Source organism: Emiliania huxleyi (genome assembly GCF_000372725.1).
Source record: "Emiliania huxleyi CCMP1516 chromosome Unknown EMIHUscaffold_119, whole genome shotgun sequence".
In the NCBI taxonomy this organism is placed as follows: Eukaryota; Haptophyta; order Isochrysidales; family Noelaerhabdaceae; genus Emiliania; species Emiliania huxleyi.
Window position 1 is genome coordinate 215,623 of NW_005201403.1, and position 14,434 is coordinate 230,056.

The window sequence follows — 14,434 nt, forward strand, 5'->3', positions numbered from 1 at the left end:
TGTACCTGTTTGTTTTTCTATAGTCAGTTTCACTGGAGTCAGTGCACAGTGGTCAGAAGAGAGAAGAGAGAAGAGACAGGGTAGGCTCCGCCCCACTGTGATTCGGACTGGGCGACGGCAGGACCCCCGTGGCGCCCATATTAGCGCTCCCAGCGGCGCCACCAGGGCCATGGGGGTGTAGGGGCTTCGGGTGACTACGAAACATGTAATATTTAGACACCACCCCGGTCTCGTACCCTCAGACAGAGCCCAAAATCGCTCCGCGGGACGGGCCGGCACGGAGGCGGAAGACGCCTCTCACTCGCCGACAACGCGAAGATTGAGGCATGTGCACGGCTCTTCGAGCGCCTTTTCCATCCGATCGCGTAGCTCGGTTGGGTCCCAGTCGAACTTGGGCCTCTCGCCGCTGCAGCAGTCGTGGCCGCGGTCGAAGAAGGCGAACCGCTGGTGGTCGCACACGTCCTTCTCCTCGTCCGGCTCGGTGGGCGGGCGCCACCCGGCGCCGTACGCCGTCTCGACCATCATCCACCAGCCCTGGTACAGCCGCTCCGCGCAAAGCGCGGCGAGCCTGAAGTTGCTTTCGGCGAGCGAATGAGCCGCCTCGGCCGAGCGGGTCCGATCGAACCACAGCCTGGTATGCGTGAAGGCCGTTGTTTCGACGGACTCGGATCGGTTTTTCATCTCCCACATCTTGTTTTCGAGGTCCTCCACCTGCTTCTCGAGCTCGCGGACGCGGCTTATGAGGAACTCGGTCGCGAGAGGGTCGCGGGGCGGGCGGCTGCTGCTCCCGCCGCTCGCCACGACCCGATCCACGAACCCCTTCACCTCGTGATTCCCGATCACGCTAGGGGGGGAGCGGGTCGGCGCAGCGGGCAGAACTAGCGCTGGGGTGCTCGCCGCCGGGAGGAAGCCTGGGTACACGGCGCCGCGCCGCTCCACCAGGTCGATGACGCGCTCCATGACCGCCGCCACCTGGCGATCCTCGTCGGCCTTGCGAGCCGCCCGCGCCTCTGCCTGTAGGCCGGCCGCATCAGCCGCCCTCAGCGCTCGCAGCCTAGTGACGACTCGCGCGCCGGCGCTCTCCGCCTCGTCACGCAGCAGCAGCGGCGCGCCAATCATGTCGCACAGGAGCATCGCCATCGCCTTTTTTCTCGATATCTTCTGCGACTGCAGGAAGGTGATGTTCCGCTCGACGGCAAACACCGCCTCGATGGCATCCTCAGCGCACAGCATCATCTCGTAGGTGACCTCTGCGGCTATCTGCGGAAGCCCAGAGGGGCCACCCTGACCGCGATTGCCGAAGATGACGATCTCGGCCCGCATAAAGAGCTCTCGGCGGGTCAGAGCCAGAGCCGCCAGGCGAGCAGTCCCATAAGCGTCCAGGGAGAGGCCAGCAGCCTTGTCTGCAAGCTGCTCGGCGCCGGGCGGCGCTCGGCCTGAAGGTGGAGGACAGGCAGATCTTGCGATACGAATCGAGTGCGGTTGGGTACGGGTCGATACTAAGACGTACTAGAGGCGAACGGCGGGAGCGCACGCCTGACGCCCAGACGAAGCCATCGGGCTCACAGCGCAGCTCAGCCATAGACGTCGCTCAAGAATGAAGGAGCAGCAACGAAAGTCGGAAGAGGAGGATGCTGAGGCGGCGATTGCTAAGCATGAAGAGGATCGATAGCCCGCCGCAGGCGAAGAAAATTTGGGGGCTGCGCCGTATCGTTGATCACGGTGGAGGAGCCTCCTGGCCCCAGGCCGTGCCACGGCCGACTTAGCCGATGTAAGAGGCTCCCGCTGATCTTAGACCGCGCAAGCACTCCAGCGTGGCTAGCCACACTTAGACCCGTTCAGCCTCGAGGCTCAGAACTTAGACTACTACCCAACCAGTGGATGGGTGATGCTGAAATGGGTCGACTCGCTTGCTCGTTGTTGTGGCTTTGAGTTTATGCGCTTGCAGCCCCGCGCGTGTGTGCCGTGACCCGTGTATGTCCGTATGTGCCGTTGATCGGGCGGGCCGCGTGAAGCCTGGCGCCCAAACACGGGCAGTACCAGGGCAGTACTCGATCGCCCGACGCATCACACATCCCATGCTCCTCAGTCGAGCGCCATCTCAGGCGGCAGAACCGTGCCGCCCGCGGCCGGGGGATCGATCTGCATCTCGCCCATCGTCGCCCCCTCCAGCAGGGATGCGAGTTGCAGCACGGGAGACGCGTCGCGATCGCTGGTGACGCCAGCAGCGCCAGCGCCGCCAGCGCCGTCAGCGCCGCAAGCGCCGTCAGCGCCGCCAGCGCCGTCAGCGCCGCCAGCGCCGTCAGCGCCGCCAGCGCCGTCAGCGCCGCCAGCCACGCCGAGTGCACCGGTCTGCGCGCCGGCCCGCGTGCCATCCTCGTCGTCCGCATGGGCGCGGGCGAGGGTCTCTGCGATGCGGCTGACGGCGGCGCGACACCTGCCTGTCGCTTGAGCGAGACTGCGGCGCGCCGCGCTGACCTCGGCGAGGATTGTGCAGTCCGCAAAGCCGGCCGCTGCGGGAGGGTCCTCGATGCCGACCATCCCCAGCTCCTTCAGCGCCTCTTGGAAGCGAGGGAGGTACTCCACGCACAGATCGTAGGAGTCTTCGCCGACGCCTGCCCGGTCGATATCCCGCCAGTACTCGTCGGACGCACGTTGGAAGCGCTCGACGACCAGACCCGCCATTTGGCAGTCTCGGCGCACGCTCTCCGCAGGGCCGCCCCCGTGTGATTCGGAGGCGACGACGCGGCGGTGTTGACACGGCGGGCGTGCAGATTCCGCCGAACCTCTGTGCGTGGCTCTCCGCGTGCGGGAGCTTGCTTTTCGTCGCCGTCTTCAGAGCACGAGTCGTCGGAAGACAAAGAGCGCATGCGGGCGCGGAAGACAAAGAGCGCATGCGGGCGGGAGCAGCTCGCTTCGCCAAATTGCAATTTCGCCAGGGAAAGAATTTTTCCACGCCCATACACACACACACTGCGTTTGTGCCCCGTTTGTGCCGCGTCCCGTGCCCCCGAGTTCATTTTATAAATCCCCGGGCCCGATATCGCACGAGAGCACGCCGCGTTTTTTGCCAAATACACTCCTCTTTCTCTCCCCCTCTCCCATAAGTCATTGCAGCCTTGGAGCAAGTGCCAGCACCGCACATCCCTAGGTCGGAGTCAGAATCGGTTGGGTGTCCGCGCGGGGCGCGACTTGCTCTCGGCCGTGTTCATGAAAACAAGAAAAAGACGACCCATAATCGCGACACGCCAACAAGTCCCCAAAGGCGTCTCTCCATGTTTGCTGCCCTGTCTCTTTGCGCTCTCGCTTCCCTGCCTCCACCGTTGCCGCCGCCGCCCTCGCCGCCGCCTCCGTCCCCGCCGCCGCCGTCGCCGCCACCACCTTCACCGCCACCGTCGCCTCCTCCTCCGAGCCCGCCACCGAGAGCGCCACCGCCGCTGCCGCCGCCACCACCGTCGCCTCCGCCGGGCTGTTCAGACTCGTGCGCCTTCAGCAACGACGGTTCATGCGACGATGGCGGGCAAGGCTCGACCAACTCGGCTTGCGCTCTCGGCACCGACTGCAACGACTGTGGCGGGCCTGAGAACGCTTACACTCGTCTCAACAACCCGCTTCCGCCCGACGTCCCGTCCCCACCGGCGCCCCCACCGTTGCCACCGTCGCCACCGCCGCCACCAGCGCCACCGCCAGTTCCATACCCACCAAAGCCGCCGCCGTTGCCGCCCCTCCTTCCGCTCTCTCCGGGCGAGGTCTTTGTGAGTGGCAACGCCGCCTTACAGCTGGCCGTCCGGGAAAACACGACAGACATCTACCTGCAGCCCGGCGCGAACGTCAGGCTCAGCCAGTCTCTCGTCCTTGACGGAGTAGACGTCACCATCCGCAGCTCAGGCAGCATCACTGGCGCCACCATCGACGGCACCGACGCTTTGGACAGTCTCTTTATCATGAAAAACAAGGCAACGCTCTCGTTGGAAGGGCTCGTCTTGGCGAATTGCCAGGCGGAAGCTGATGGCGGTGCGGTCCGCATGGATGACTCCGACGCGAGCTTGCGTGACGTTCGCATACAGGACTGCTACGCTGGGAACTCTGGCGGAGCCATTTACGCCGCCAGAGGCAGCTTGCGACTGGAGTCGGTGGAGATAACGCGCTGCAGCACTGGGATTGATCCAGAAGGCGAGAACGCCCAGGGCTGGGGCGGGGCCATCCGGATTGTCAAGGTTCCCCAGGTGGAGCTGAGCGAGGTCAACATTACCGGCTGCAGCGCAGTCAAGGGTGGGGCTCTGTACATTGACGGTGGGGCGGACGGCGAGACCACGCTGAACCGGGTCCGTCTCGCAGACAGCACTGCCACCGAAGAAGGCGGCCTCGTCTACATTTCGAGCGGGCGCCTGACGCTGGAGAACGGGACCCTTCTGGAGAGCGGAACGGCAAGCCAAGGGAGCTCGATCGCATTCAGCGGCGCGCCCGAGGTGACCTACCGCCTGCCTTTGCCTCCCGGGCACTGGATCCCGCACTCGACATGCGAGATCTACCGGCAGCTTCCTGCCGACTGTGCGGGCGACGTCTGCCGGGGTCTATTCGACAAGTGCAAGACCGAGACGGACGCGCAGAACGACGAGTGCAAAGAGTTCCCCGTCGCCTTTGTTCAGCCCTGCAACTGGGAGGCGACGCCCACTCTCCTCGGCGTATCTCTGTACCAAGTGCCGACCTCTGCCCTCGATGTCGACCTGCCGTACGCCTGCGCCCCTGGCATTCTAGGCTCGAGCGATGCCGAGGACCAGAAGTCGGCCTTCTGCGCCGGCCTCTGCCCCGTGGGCCAGCGGTGCCCCGAGGCCGCCACGACGGAGCCCCGCCCGTGCACCGAGGGCAACTTCTGCCCGGCGGGGACGAGCGTGCCTCGGCCGTGCCCCGAGGGCTCGTACTCGGCCGCGACGAACCTGACGAAGGAGGACGAGTGCACGCAGTGCCCGGTCGGCTCCACCTGCCCGGCGGGCAGCACCGTCCCCGACCCTTGCAACGACGGCACGACGACGTACGGCCAAGGGTCCACGGCGTGCGACGTGTGCGACGAGGACTTCTTCCTCGTCCTAGGGGAGGCCCAGGCCTCCACCAAGGCGTGCAAGTCGTGCCCGGCCCCGCCTTCCTCTCCGCAGGGAGGCGTCGTGTCCTTCACCTGCGGAGTCGACACACGCATCGGCGCACTCTACGTGCCGGGCAGAGGTTGCCTGGAGCCTTCCCTGAAGCCTCTCGGAACCTTCCCTGTAGGCTCGCTCAACGTGTCGAGCGGCTGGTGGCGCGCCTCGAACGCGTCGTCAACGCTGTTTGCGTGCAAGGTTCCTTCCATCGCCGCCTCCACCCCTTCTACCCCTCCGCCCTCGCTGCCACCCTCGCTGCCACCTCAACTCTCCTCCCTCGCTGCCGCAGGTGATGGGCGACGAGTGGAGCCCGTGCCGCGGCGGCGTCGACTCGTCGGAGGGTGGCAACGCCCTCTGCCACCCCTTCTACGAGGGCCCAAAGTGCGAGGTCTGCACCAACACGACCGACAACGGCATCCGCTACTTCCTCAACTCGAAGGCGCGCTGCCAGGCGTGCGACCGGCCGGCGGAGTCGGTGATGCTGCTCGTCGGTCTGCTCTTCACGGCGGGCGCTCTCGGCCTCGGCACTCTAAAGGTGATCCGCAGCTCGTGGGTCCCGTCGGGCAAGGTGGCGCGTGCGCTCGTCCTTCTCGGGCGGCGCATGGCGCTGCTGTGGAAGCAGGCGGGGATGCTATGCAAGACGAAGCAGCTGATCAACCTCTTTCAGGTAGTCGCAGTCGTGCCTGCAGTGTACGAGGTCGAGCTGCCGCCGCAGCTGAGCGAGTGGGTCAACCTCTTCAATGCCGTCTTTAATGCCGCAGTCTTCGACCTCGATCTTTTCCTACCGCCCGAATGCTACGGCTCCTACCTCACACGCCTCATTGCCTGGGGGCTTTGGCCTGTTGCGCCCATCCTCCTCGCGATCCTCGGCAGCTGTGCCTGGGAGCTCGTTGCTGAGGTTCGCCACAGCGCAGCTACGAGCAGTGCAAATTCGACCCGTGCTGCGCTTTGGCGCGGCTTTTTGCGTGTGCTGCCGCTCATCTTGATCCTACAATTCTTGCTGGTCACCTCCACCAGCACGCGCATCCTCCGCACCTTCAACTGCATCGAGTTTCCGACGCGGGACGCGGTCCTCGCGGGGGGGCAGGAACCGTACCGCGCCTACCTCGCCGACGACCTCTCCCTCGACTGCAGCACGCCGGAGTACGCCACGGCGCAGCGGTGGGCGTACGTGCTGCTCTTCGTGTGGCCCATCGGCGAGATGCGCCGAGATGAGATGCGGCTGAGATGCGCCGAGATGCGCCGAGATCCGCGAAGACTCGCGGAGACTCGCTCGCCCCTGCTATCGTCCCAACACCGCCCCAATGTTGTCCTAACACTGTCCTCAACACTAGCCCCTTCCCCTGCCCTTCCCCCCTTCCCCTGCCCTTTCCCCCCCCCGGTCGGACACCCCCCCTCCCCCCCCCCCCCGACCCGGCCAGGCGTGCCGCTACTGTACCTCGGCTTGCTGCTCGCCTCACGGCGCGACATCATGACGCGCCAGTCGACACCTCTCTTGCGTGCGACCGACTTTCTCTGGAGGGACTACGAGGACAGCGCCTTCTACTGGGAGCCGCTCGACCTCGTCCGCAAGCTGACGCTGACCGGCTTCGTGCTCATAAATACACAGGGCTCGAAGCAGCTCCGCGTCATCATCGCGCTGCTCGTCTCGATGCTCTTCCTCACCCTGCAGTACGTCCTCTCGCCGTACAAGCGCAACCTCGACGGGCGGCTGGCCATGTTCGCCAATATCGGCCTCGTCCTCGTCTACCTCGCCACGCTGACCATCAACTCGTGCTCGCTGCTCGAGACGGACACACAGACGTGCGCCGACGAGTTTGGGCTGAGCCAGCTCGGGCTGTCGTACATGTTCCTCTCCTTCACCACCGCCCTCCTCGGAATTGGGCTCATCCTCGTTCTGTGGCTCTACACAGCGGCAAGCCGCGCACCCACCTTCCGACTCGTTAGCAGCGGGCGCGAGCCGCTGCGAGACGGAGGGACGCTCCCGGAAGGCATACGGTGGCACCTATTTCTGAGCCACATCTGGTCGACGGGGCAAGACGCGGCCGCGGTGATCAAGAACCAGTTGCGGTTGCTTCTGCCTGGTGTCGAAGTCTTCCTCGACGTGGACGACCTTGAGAGCATCGCCGCTCTGGAGGAGTACATCTCGAGCTCTCGTGTCGTGCTTCTGTTCCTATCACGGGGCTACCTTCGCTCGGTGAATTGCCAGCGCGAGGTGCGTGCTGCTTTAGCTAACAACAAGCCCATTGTGCTCGTTCAGGAGGTGGATCCGGAGAAGGGAGGCGGTGCACTGGCCGAGCTCCGCGCGGAGTGCCCCGCTGAGTTGCAGAATGGAGTCTTCGACAATCGTCAGCCAATCCCTTGGCATCGGATTCGTGAGTTCCAGCTCGTCTCCCTAAAGCTGATTGCCGAAGCGACGCTACTGCAGACGCCAAGATACTGCGGGAAGAGCAACCTGCCGCTTTACCTCCCTGGTGAGCTCCGTAGTGAGGGCCTTAGCTTCACGCAGCCACTCATTCTTTGGACATCGACCGCAAACCGCGGCGCGCGAGCTCTAGCCGAGGAGCTACGCGTTGCGTTCCCCCGCATCGTCCTCACCGAAGTTCCACCTCCAGGGCTTCTCGATAAGCAAGAGAGCCAGGCGACCAATGCGCTTCAATGGCTCAGCCGTCGAGTGAGTAGTAGCAGCATCAATCAAGACGGCTCCAACGGAGAAGCTACCCATATGCTGCTCTACCTCAACTCGTCAACCTGGTCTGACGAGCTGCTAGCGAAGCAAGTCACAGCGGCGCGCGCGGCCAGACTGCCCATCATCATGGCTCATGAGAGGGACCCAGCACGAGGCGGGTGCCTCTTTGCGCGCATGTTCGAAGTTACGCCTCAGCAGCTGATCGTCGACGGCCTCTACAAGAACCTCGCGCGCTCGTGCTTTCCCGATCCGCACCGCGGGGTACACATGAGTACAATCCTTTCTCAGCACCCAAGTATCTATCATGAGGGTCCCCGGCAACGTTTCAATAGGTGTCGCACATGCTCCTGGCTAAGGACCTCGGTGCGAGGACGCGAACGTGCGTGGCACAGCTTTGCAACCACGCGATCTTTCCTCACGCAGCGACGAGACCCCGGCGGGGGCGGCCCATCGCCGAGGGAACAGAGATGCACCAGACACGAGTGTCGATCCATCATATCTCGCAAGGCGCTGACGTGTAAGGGAAGGCGGTCTGGACACCAACACACAAATTTATTCTGCGGAGATCGTAGTGTCTGAGGTGTATCGGTATCGGATACCGTGGTCACGTCCGGTCCAATTGAGTGTACGGCTTTATGAGACGGTTAGGTTTCTTGCCGCCGTCCCTGGGCAGGGGCGCGCCCCGCGAGCCTGACTGTTCTTCACCTTCCTACCTACCTACCTGCCCCGCACACAGCGGGTCCCCAAGGGTGAATCTCTCTGTGGCATGGAGGTCTGCGACCCCCGGGGCCCCGACCGAGCGAAATTCATATCACTCACTAGCTGACGTCGAGAGCTTCGTTTGCATGTATGTTGAATGAAGCCTACGAGTCCCTGACAAATGTGTGTCGCGTGCAGTTGCGCGCCTTGGGGTTGTTCTGCGGGGGGGGGGGTATAGCGGAAAGGAAAAATAAAATCCAAGCACCAAGGAAAATCCGCGCTGATTTGCAACGAAAAACAACTTAGTGTCCGCCGCAACTGGTGGTGACGTTGCCGGCTCCCACCGGCGAATCTGGTTTTCAATCTAAATCTCCGGCGAACCATTTCGTGAGGCCTTACAGTCTGTTGCGGGCATTAAAGGCCTATTTCCAGCTTGGGGATTTGCGCCGACCGTGCGTCATTGGGACTCGTGGCGCCTCCCAGGCCCGCCGCAGCGGTCCCATGGGTACCTGCCGTCCGTACCGGTCCACGGGCTGGCCCTGGGCACATTCGGACCGAACTCGCTGCGCAATCCGGTCTCGGTATTGCTGTCGGCGGCCGGCAGCCCTCGGGGGTCGAGTCGCAGGATGTCGCAAAACTTTGCCACACGTGCTCGAGCGTCGAGCTTCCGGTGTCCCCAGTCGCAACTACCTCCGGCGAGGTGGCTGACGTTGCACAATCACATCGGTGGCGCATGCGGAGAGCACCAGTGCTCTTTCGGTGGGCTGTCGTGGGGTGGTGCACGACACGCATTGAGAGGAGCCGAGAGAAGCAGCGGCTGTGGGGCTTCCACGGCTGCCAAAGGGTGGTTCACGACTACTCTGAGCAGGGCTGTGCTTTGGTGGGGTTGTGCTTGAGCATGTGTGAAGTGGGAGTGCGTGCCGGCGGTGTCTGTGGGTGAAACGGGCGTGTATGAGGCCGTAAGAGCCGTGGTATGAGCCAGAGTGGGCTGCATCACCCAAAATAAGGACGGTTTGGGACAGCTCAGACTTGATACTGATGGGACTGGGCCAGGTGAGCGACAGAGAAGGCGAGGTGGTGAGCTGGGAAGCCGCTTTGTCGGCACCTGGACGTGTCGCGATGAACTGCCGAAAAGCACCTTTTGCGGCTGTTGCTCGAAACTTCGGGAGACAAGGCCTACATATTATGACTGCATCGATGCGCCTGGTGCATGAGGGCTGCGGGTCGGGACATTTCACGGTCGGTGGCGCCGGTGATGGCCTCCGGAATGCCCTCGCAATCGCCGTCGCGACAAGGAACTGCAGACCGAGGCCGCCATGGGCACCGCCGTCGGCACCGAGATGGCGTCAGATGTCAAGGGCGCGCTCGGCAGCGTGTTTGGCCGCCGGCAGCTCGTGCTCGACCACGAGGACGTCTCGCTAGTCAAGGTCGCTGTTGCCCCCGCCGCGGTCAAGGCGGCCGTGGAGGGTGCAGAGGCGGTCGCCAAGACGAACGAGGCGTCGGCGGGGCTCGAGGCGAAGGCTGCTGCCGCGCACACGATCAAGAGCATCTTCGTGGGCGACGACAGCGAGGATGACGCTGAGAAGGTGCGCGAGAGCACGTGCGCGAGCAGGTTCAGGAGCAGAGTATCATCGCGCTCGCGCAGGCGGTGAGCAGAGTCGAGCAGGATCGCGAGGCGGACAAGAGGGGGCAGCAGGCGCAGCGATGCTCCGGTCCGGCGTGCAGCCTGGGCCTGTCTACCAGCGGCCCTGTCTTCGAGAGGGCGCCACCCACGACCCTGCCGCCGCCCGGGGCTTGCATTCCACGAAGTGCACAGGCGGGCCGTGGCTGTGCGCCGAGCATGGCTGCCCTTCAATCGCGGTCAGCTGCGAGCAAATCGCCGCGGGAGAAGCATGCCTGAAGCCGTTTTCGACGCTCTGGGACACGCCCCCGCCGGGTGTGGGCAAGGATATTGTGGGAACCCACTGCCCCCGCTCCTGTGCCGCGGCGGCTGGCGTGGACTGCCGGGCGTGGACGAACCTAGCGCGGAAGGAGCAGGATGCCTTCGCCCTTCCGGGCGAGCGGGCTGGACAGCGAGGCCGTGTGGGCTGGCTGGGATGGGGCCTGGGTGAGCTTGAGTCTGAAGGCCAGGAGGTGGTCGGGCGCATCTAGGCACTGTGGTGGAGAGAGGGGGGAGGGGGATGTAGTCTCGTGTCTGCATGGATGTGTGCATGACATGCGCATGCGCATGCGCACATGCATACATGCTACGTTGTGCGTACATGTATGCATTATTGTGAGAGTGTGGCATTGTGGGTGTGTAAACACCCACATGCCACACATATATGTGCATCTCCATGGGGCTTCGTGGTGAGCATTACGGCTTTACCTTGTCATTCAGCAACAGCATGTGTCTATCGATTGTTTGCTTTGAAAATTGGAACAGTACGGTATGTAATCAACCATGCGCATGCCACCACCTATACCCCTTACTTACTACTGACTTACGACGCCACCTCCCACACGCGCACGTACTCCATGCTGGCGCGGTCTAGCTCCCCATTCTTCCGGAAGCGGTTGATGTCCTTGGCACCGCCGAGCGACACGCCGGAGCCGAACGCCAGGTTGAAGATGAGGAACATCGGGTTCCTCGGGTCGTCAAACGGAGCCCAGAGCCCGTCCCCGAACTCGCCGCCCCACCATCTCCCATTGTGAATCCGCATCCGCACCTGCCCGCCCCCGTTCCACGCCTCGGCGACAGGCCTCTCATTGACGAACCACGCGATCTTGTTTGGCATCTTCACCCAGCGGTAGTCGTTGTAGCCGTGTGGGTCGTACGTGCCGTCGGCGTAGGCGCCCTCGTTGTAGGACACCTGCGACGGGCGGGGAGAGCGGCGTGTGTCCTGGGTGTGTCGGGGTCGGGCCGGCGCGAGGGGAGCTGTCGATGAGCGGGGGAGGGCGTCTCGGAGAGAGCTCGCCCAGGCTTGCTTGTTTGCCCTCGCCGCGGCAAAGTCGCCCGGGACGGAGTGGTAGGAGTGGAGGGTGAAGGCGGGCCTCATCGCGTCTCCCACTCCGTCCTTCCACTTTGACCACTGCGTCGACGTCGTCCACATCTCGGTGATCTCCGACTCGCCGCAAAAGGGCCACCCTCGCGAGCCGACCTGCGGGCGGAGGGGGTCCGGCCTCGGGGTTCAGGGGTCGCCTCTACCACCACTGCCCTCGCGAGCCGACCTGCGTGCCGAGCGCCCAAAAGGCGCTCCACGAGTAGTCGTTCCGGTCCGCGAGCTTGACCCGCGCCTCGACCACGCCGTGCAGGACCTCCACCTATAGAGATGCGACGCACTCACCTCAACCCAGACGAGTCCCGCGCCCCCGACCGCGCCGTGCAGGTGACACACACACACCTTGTCCTTTGTGTTGATGCGGCCCGAGAAGAAGCCTGTCGGATGGCGGGCGGCGCTCCGCTCGCAGATGGATCGGCCCGCCGGCTCCGTGCTGTACCTGCATGCAAAACATTGTGGGCGGTGGGTTGAGACAGGTTGAGAGCACAGGGGGGCAGTCTGCCGCGCGCCTCAGCTCGTCGGCGTTGCACCTGAAGGTGCGCAGAGGTGCGCGGGTGAGGTGCGGTGGAGCTGAGAGGGGGAGTCTCACTTGGGGCGGCTCCTCTCCGGCGCAAGGCGGGCGGGTGGGCGTTCCAGGCAAGTGGCGGGCTAAGGGAGAGGCAAGTGGCGTGGGACTGAGGGAGAGAGGCAAGCGTGACGCTCGAGCGGCCCGCCTGGCGCCCTGTGCGCTTGTGCGCGACGAGTCGTAGTAGAGCTTGAGGTGCACCTGAGCTCGGCGGATCTCGGCGAATCTCGGCGGATCTCGGCGGATCTCGGCGGATCTCGGCGGATCTCGGCGGATCTCGGGAGGAGTCTGCTGCACAGCTTCAGCGGCACACCTTCCCTCCCGACACCTCCACCCCGTCGCGCACGTAGAACTGCTCCTGCGGGCCGTGTGCGGGGCGAGAGGAGTCGGGCGGGAGGAGGCGAGAGGAGTCGGGCGCGCGCACTCGGCTGGTCGGGCCGTGACACAGCCGCGTGCGTGGTGTGTGGGCGGTGTGTGGGCGGTGGTGTGGGCGGTGGTGTGACTGCCGTGGTGATTCACGGTGAGGGTGGCTGTGACAGCGGCCGTCATCAAGCCCACCCGAGACTCTGTGACGCGGCATATGACGCGGCATATGACGCGGCGCGCGCCTCGTCGCCATCGCCGCGAATCCCGTCGTTCCGCACCTCGACGTTCCACTTTGCCTCGTCGAGGTAGCCTACTCTCGGCGGACCTCGGCTGGCCTGTGGCGATCTCGGGGAGATGCTCCACGCTCTGCTCGTCGGGTGAGCCCGACTCGAAGCCGTCCTCGTACTTGAGCCGGCAGCGACGGCCGTACGAGAGACACGGGTCGAGGAACTCGGGCGGCGGCGGCGGCGGAAGCGGCGGCGGCGGCGCTGTCGGTGGCAGCCGCGGAGGCGCGGGCGGCGGCGGCGGCACTGCAGGCGGCGTCGGCGGCGATGGCGGTGCCGGCGGCCCTCTCGGCGGCGCCGGCGGCGATGGCGGCGGCGGAGGCAGCGGGGCGGGACGCTCCTTGCAGACACGGGATCACAGCGGGCCGGGGTATCGGTTAGTGTTGGGTCAGGGGCCGGGTCGAGGGGCCGGGTCCGAGGGTTAGGGGTTGAAGACACACCTTGGTCAGGCAGAGGACCGGGTGCATCAGCGGCACGGCCGACGTGATCTCCGCGCGGTGCAGCTCGCCTAGGGCCACAGGTCAGGGTCAGGGCCAGGGCCAGGGTGGCAGGGTGACGTGATCTCCGCGCGTGCAGCTCGCACAGCGAGTGCGACCGCTCCGGCCGCCGCTCGTGTACGTGTGGTGCTCGATTGCCACACAGGCGAGGCGCGAGGCGCAGCGCTCCTTGCACGCCTCCACGGACGTGTCGTAGACGTCGTCGAAGGAGCCCTCCCCGCCTGAAGCGGTGCGACATGCTCCGCTCGACTTGCCGCCACCGGGCCCGGCCCAGACGAAGGACGGGACCAGCTTTGCTGCCGCAGCGGCGCCGGCTGGAGCGCAGGCGCCACACTCAACGGGGAACTCCGTGCCTGCAATTCGCTGGCACGCCTCCGCCTCGCCCATCCCGCGGTTCGCGCGCAACCACTCGATACGCGCACCGCACGTGAAGCTGCCGCCGCGGTTGGTCGCGTATCGCCGGAGTGCGGCGCCCGTGCAGGTTGGGCCGCAGGGCGCGCGCGCGACGTGACAGAGGGTCGCGAGGAGAAGCAAGCGGCGGTCCGAGCATCTCTCCATTTTGGCTCAGACGAATGTGCAGCCGGACAGATCGCGACAACACGTCCGCACACATGCAAAACAAGACCACTCAGCAAAACTGTGAACAGCGCCTCAGCAATCACGACACAAAACTCGATCCTCCAGGGCCTCTCTCTTGGCCTGTATAGGAATTCCTATACTTTTCCGGCAAACAAAAAGGAAAACAGAGGGTCCCCAGCACTTTGCGTTTCCGGAAATTTCCAGGGAAAACAGAGGGTGTTTGGAGCTCCATTAGGGTGCCCACAGGACCCAAAAGAAAATAGCTTTCCGGCTCAAAAAGGGACGCACGAGAGGCAAATCTGATGTTGGCCAGTTCCAATAGGAGCGAGGCCTCTTCCGTTGGGGGACCGAGTTCATAGGAAACGAGGGTTTCCCATTGTGTCCCGCTCCAGCGCGAGCGTGACACCGCACTTGGCGCCGAGCGCCCGCGGCTCAGACCTTGTGCAGGCCACCCCTCGGTGACCACGCCGGTCCGGACCGATGGCGCTCGGTGTGGAGCAAGCAAGACCCCCCCCCCCACTGGCGGACTGACCTGCAGGGAGGACGGTGTGTACCACTGACTGACTGGCGGACTGACCT

At 64.7% G+C, this 14,434-nt stretch overlaps 3 protein-coding genes across 3 annotated transcripts; 1 reads left to right on the top strand and 2 right to left on the bottom strand.

Moving 5' to 3' along the window:
- Positions 1 to 206: 206 nt before the first annotated feature.
- EMIHUDRAFT_361816 (hypothetical protein) lies at positions 207 to 1,515 on the bottom strand. Its single transcript, XM_005790718.1, has 2 exons — positions 1,244 to 1,515; positions 207 to 942 (listed from the first exon to the last, which is right to left on the bottom strand). Exon 2 carries the CDS (start codon positions 688 to 690, stop codon positions 298 to 300), a length of 393 nt encoding a protein of 130 aa, XP_005790775.1. The 5' UTR covers positions 691 to 942; positions 1,244 to 1,515; the 3' UTR covers positions 207 to 297.
- Positions 1,516 to 3,275: 1,760 nt separating this feature from the next.
- On the top strand, positions 3,276 to 8,345 carry EMIHUDRAFT_224744 (hypothetical protein; the record flags this gene model as incomplete). Its single annotated transcript, XM_005790719.1, has 9 exons — positions 3,276 to 3,289; positions 3,494 to 3,623; positions 3,750 to 5,220; positions 5,266 to 5,333; positions 5,476 to 6,318; positions 6,619 to 7,609; positions 7,751 to 8,085; positions 8,157 to 8,187; positions 8,332 to 8,345. 9 exons carry the CDS (start codon positions 3,276 to 3,278, stop codon positions 8,343 to 8,345), a joined length of 3,897 nt encoding a protein of 1,298 aa, XP_005790776.1.
- Positions 8,346 to 10,943: 2,598 nt separating this feature from the next.
- EMIHUDRAFT_423149 (hypothetical protein) lies at positions 10,944 to 12,097 on the bottom strand. The gene is made up of 5 exons (XM_005790720.1): positions 12,075 to 12,097; positions 11,907 to 12,003; positions 11,734 to 11,826; positions 11,481 to 11,663; positions 10,944 to 11,375 (listed from the first exon to the last, which is right to left on the bottom strand). Exons 4-5 carry the CDS (start codon positions 11,613 to 11,615, stop codon positions 11,007 to 11,009), a joined length of 504 nt encoding a protein of 167 aa, XP_005790777.1. The 5' UTR covers positions 11,616 to 11,663; positions 11,734 to 11,826; positions 11,907 to 12,003; positions 12,075 to 12,097; the 3' UTR covers positions 10,944 to 11,006.
- Positions 12,098 to 14,434: the final 2,337 nt, after the last annotated feature.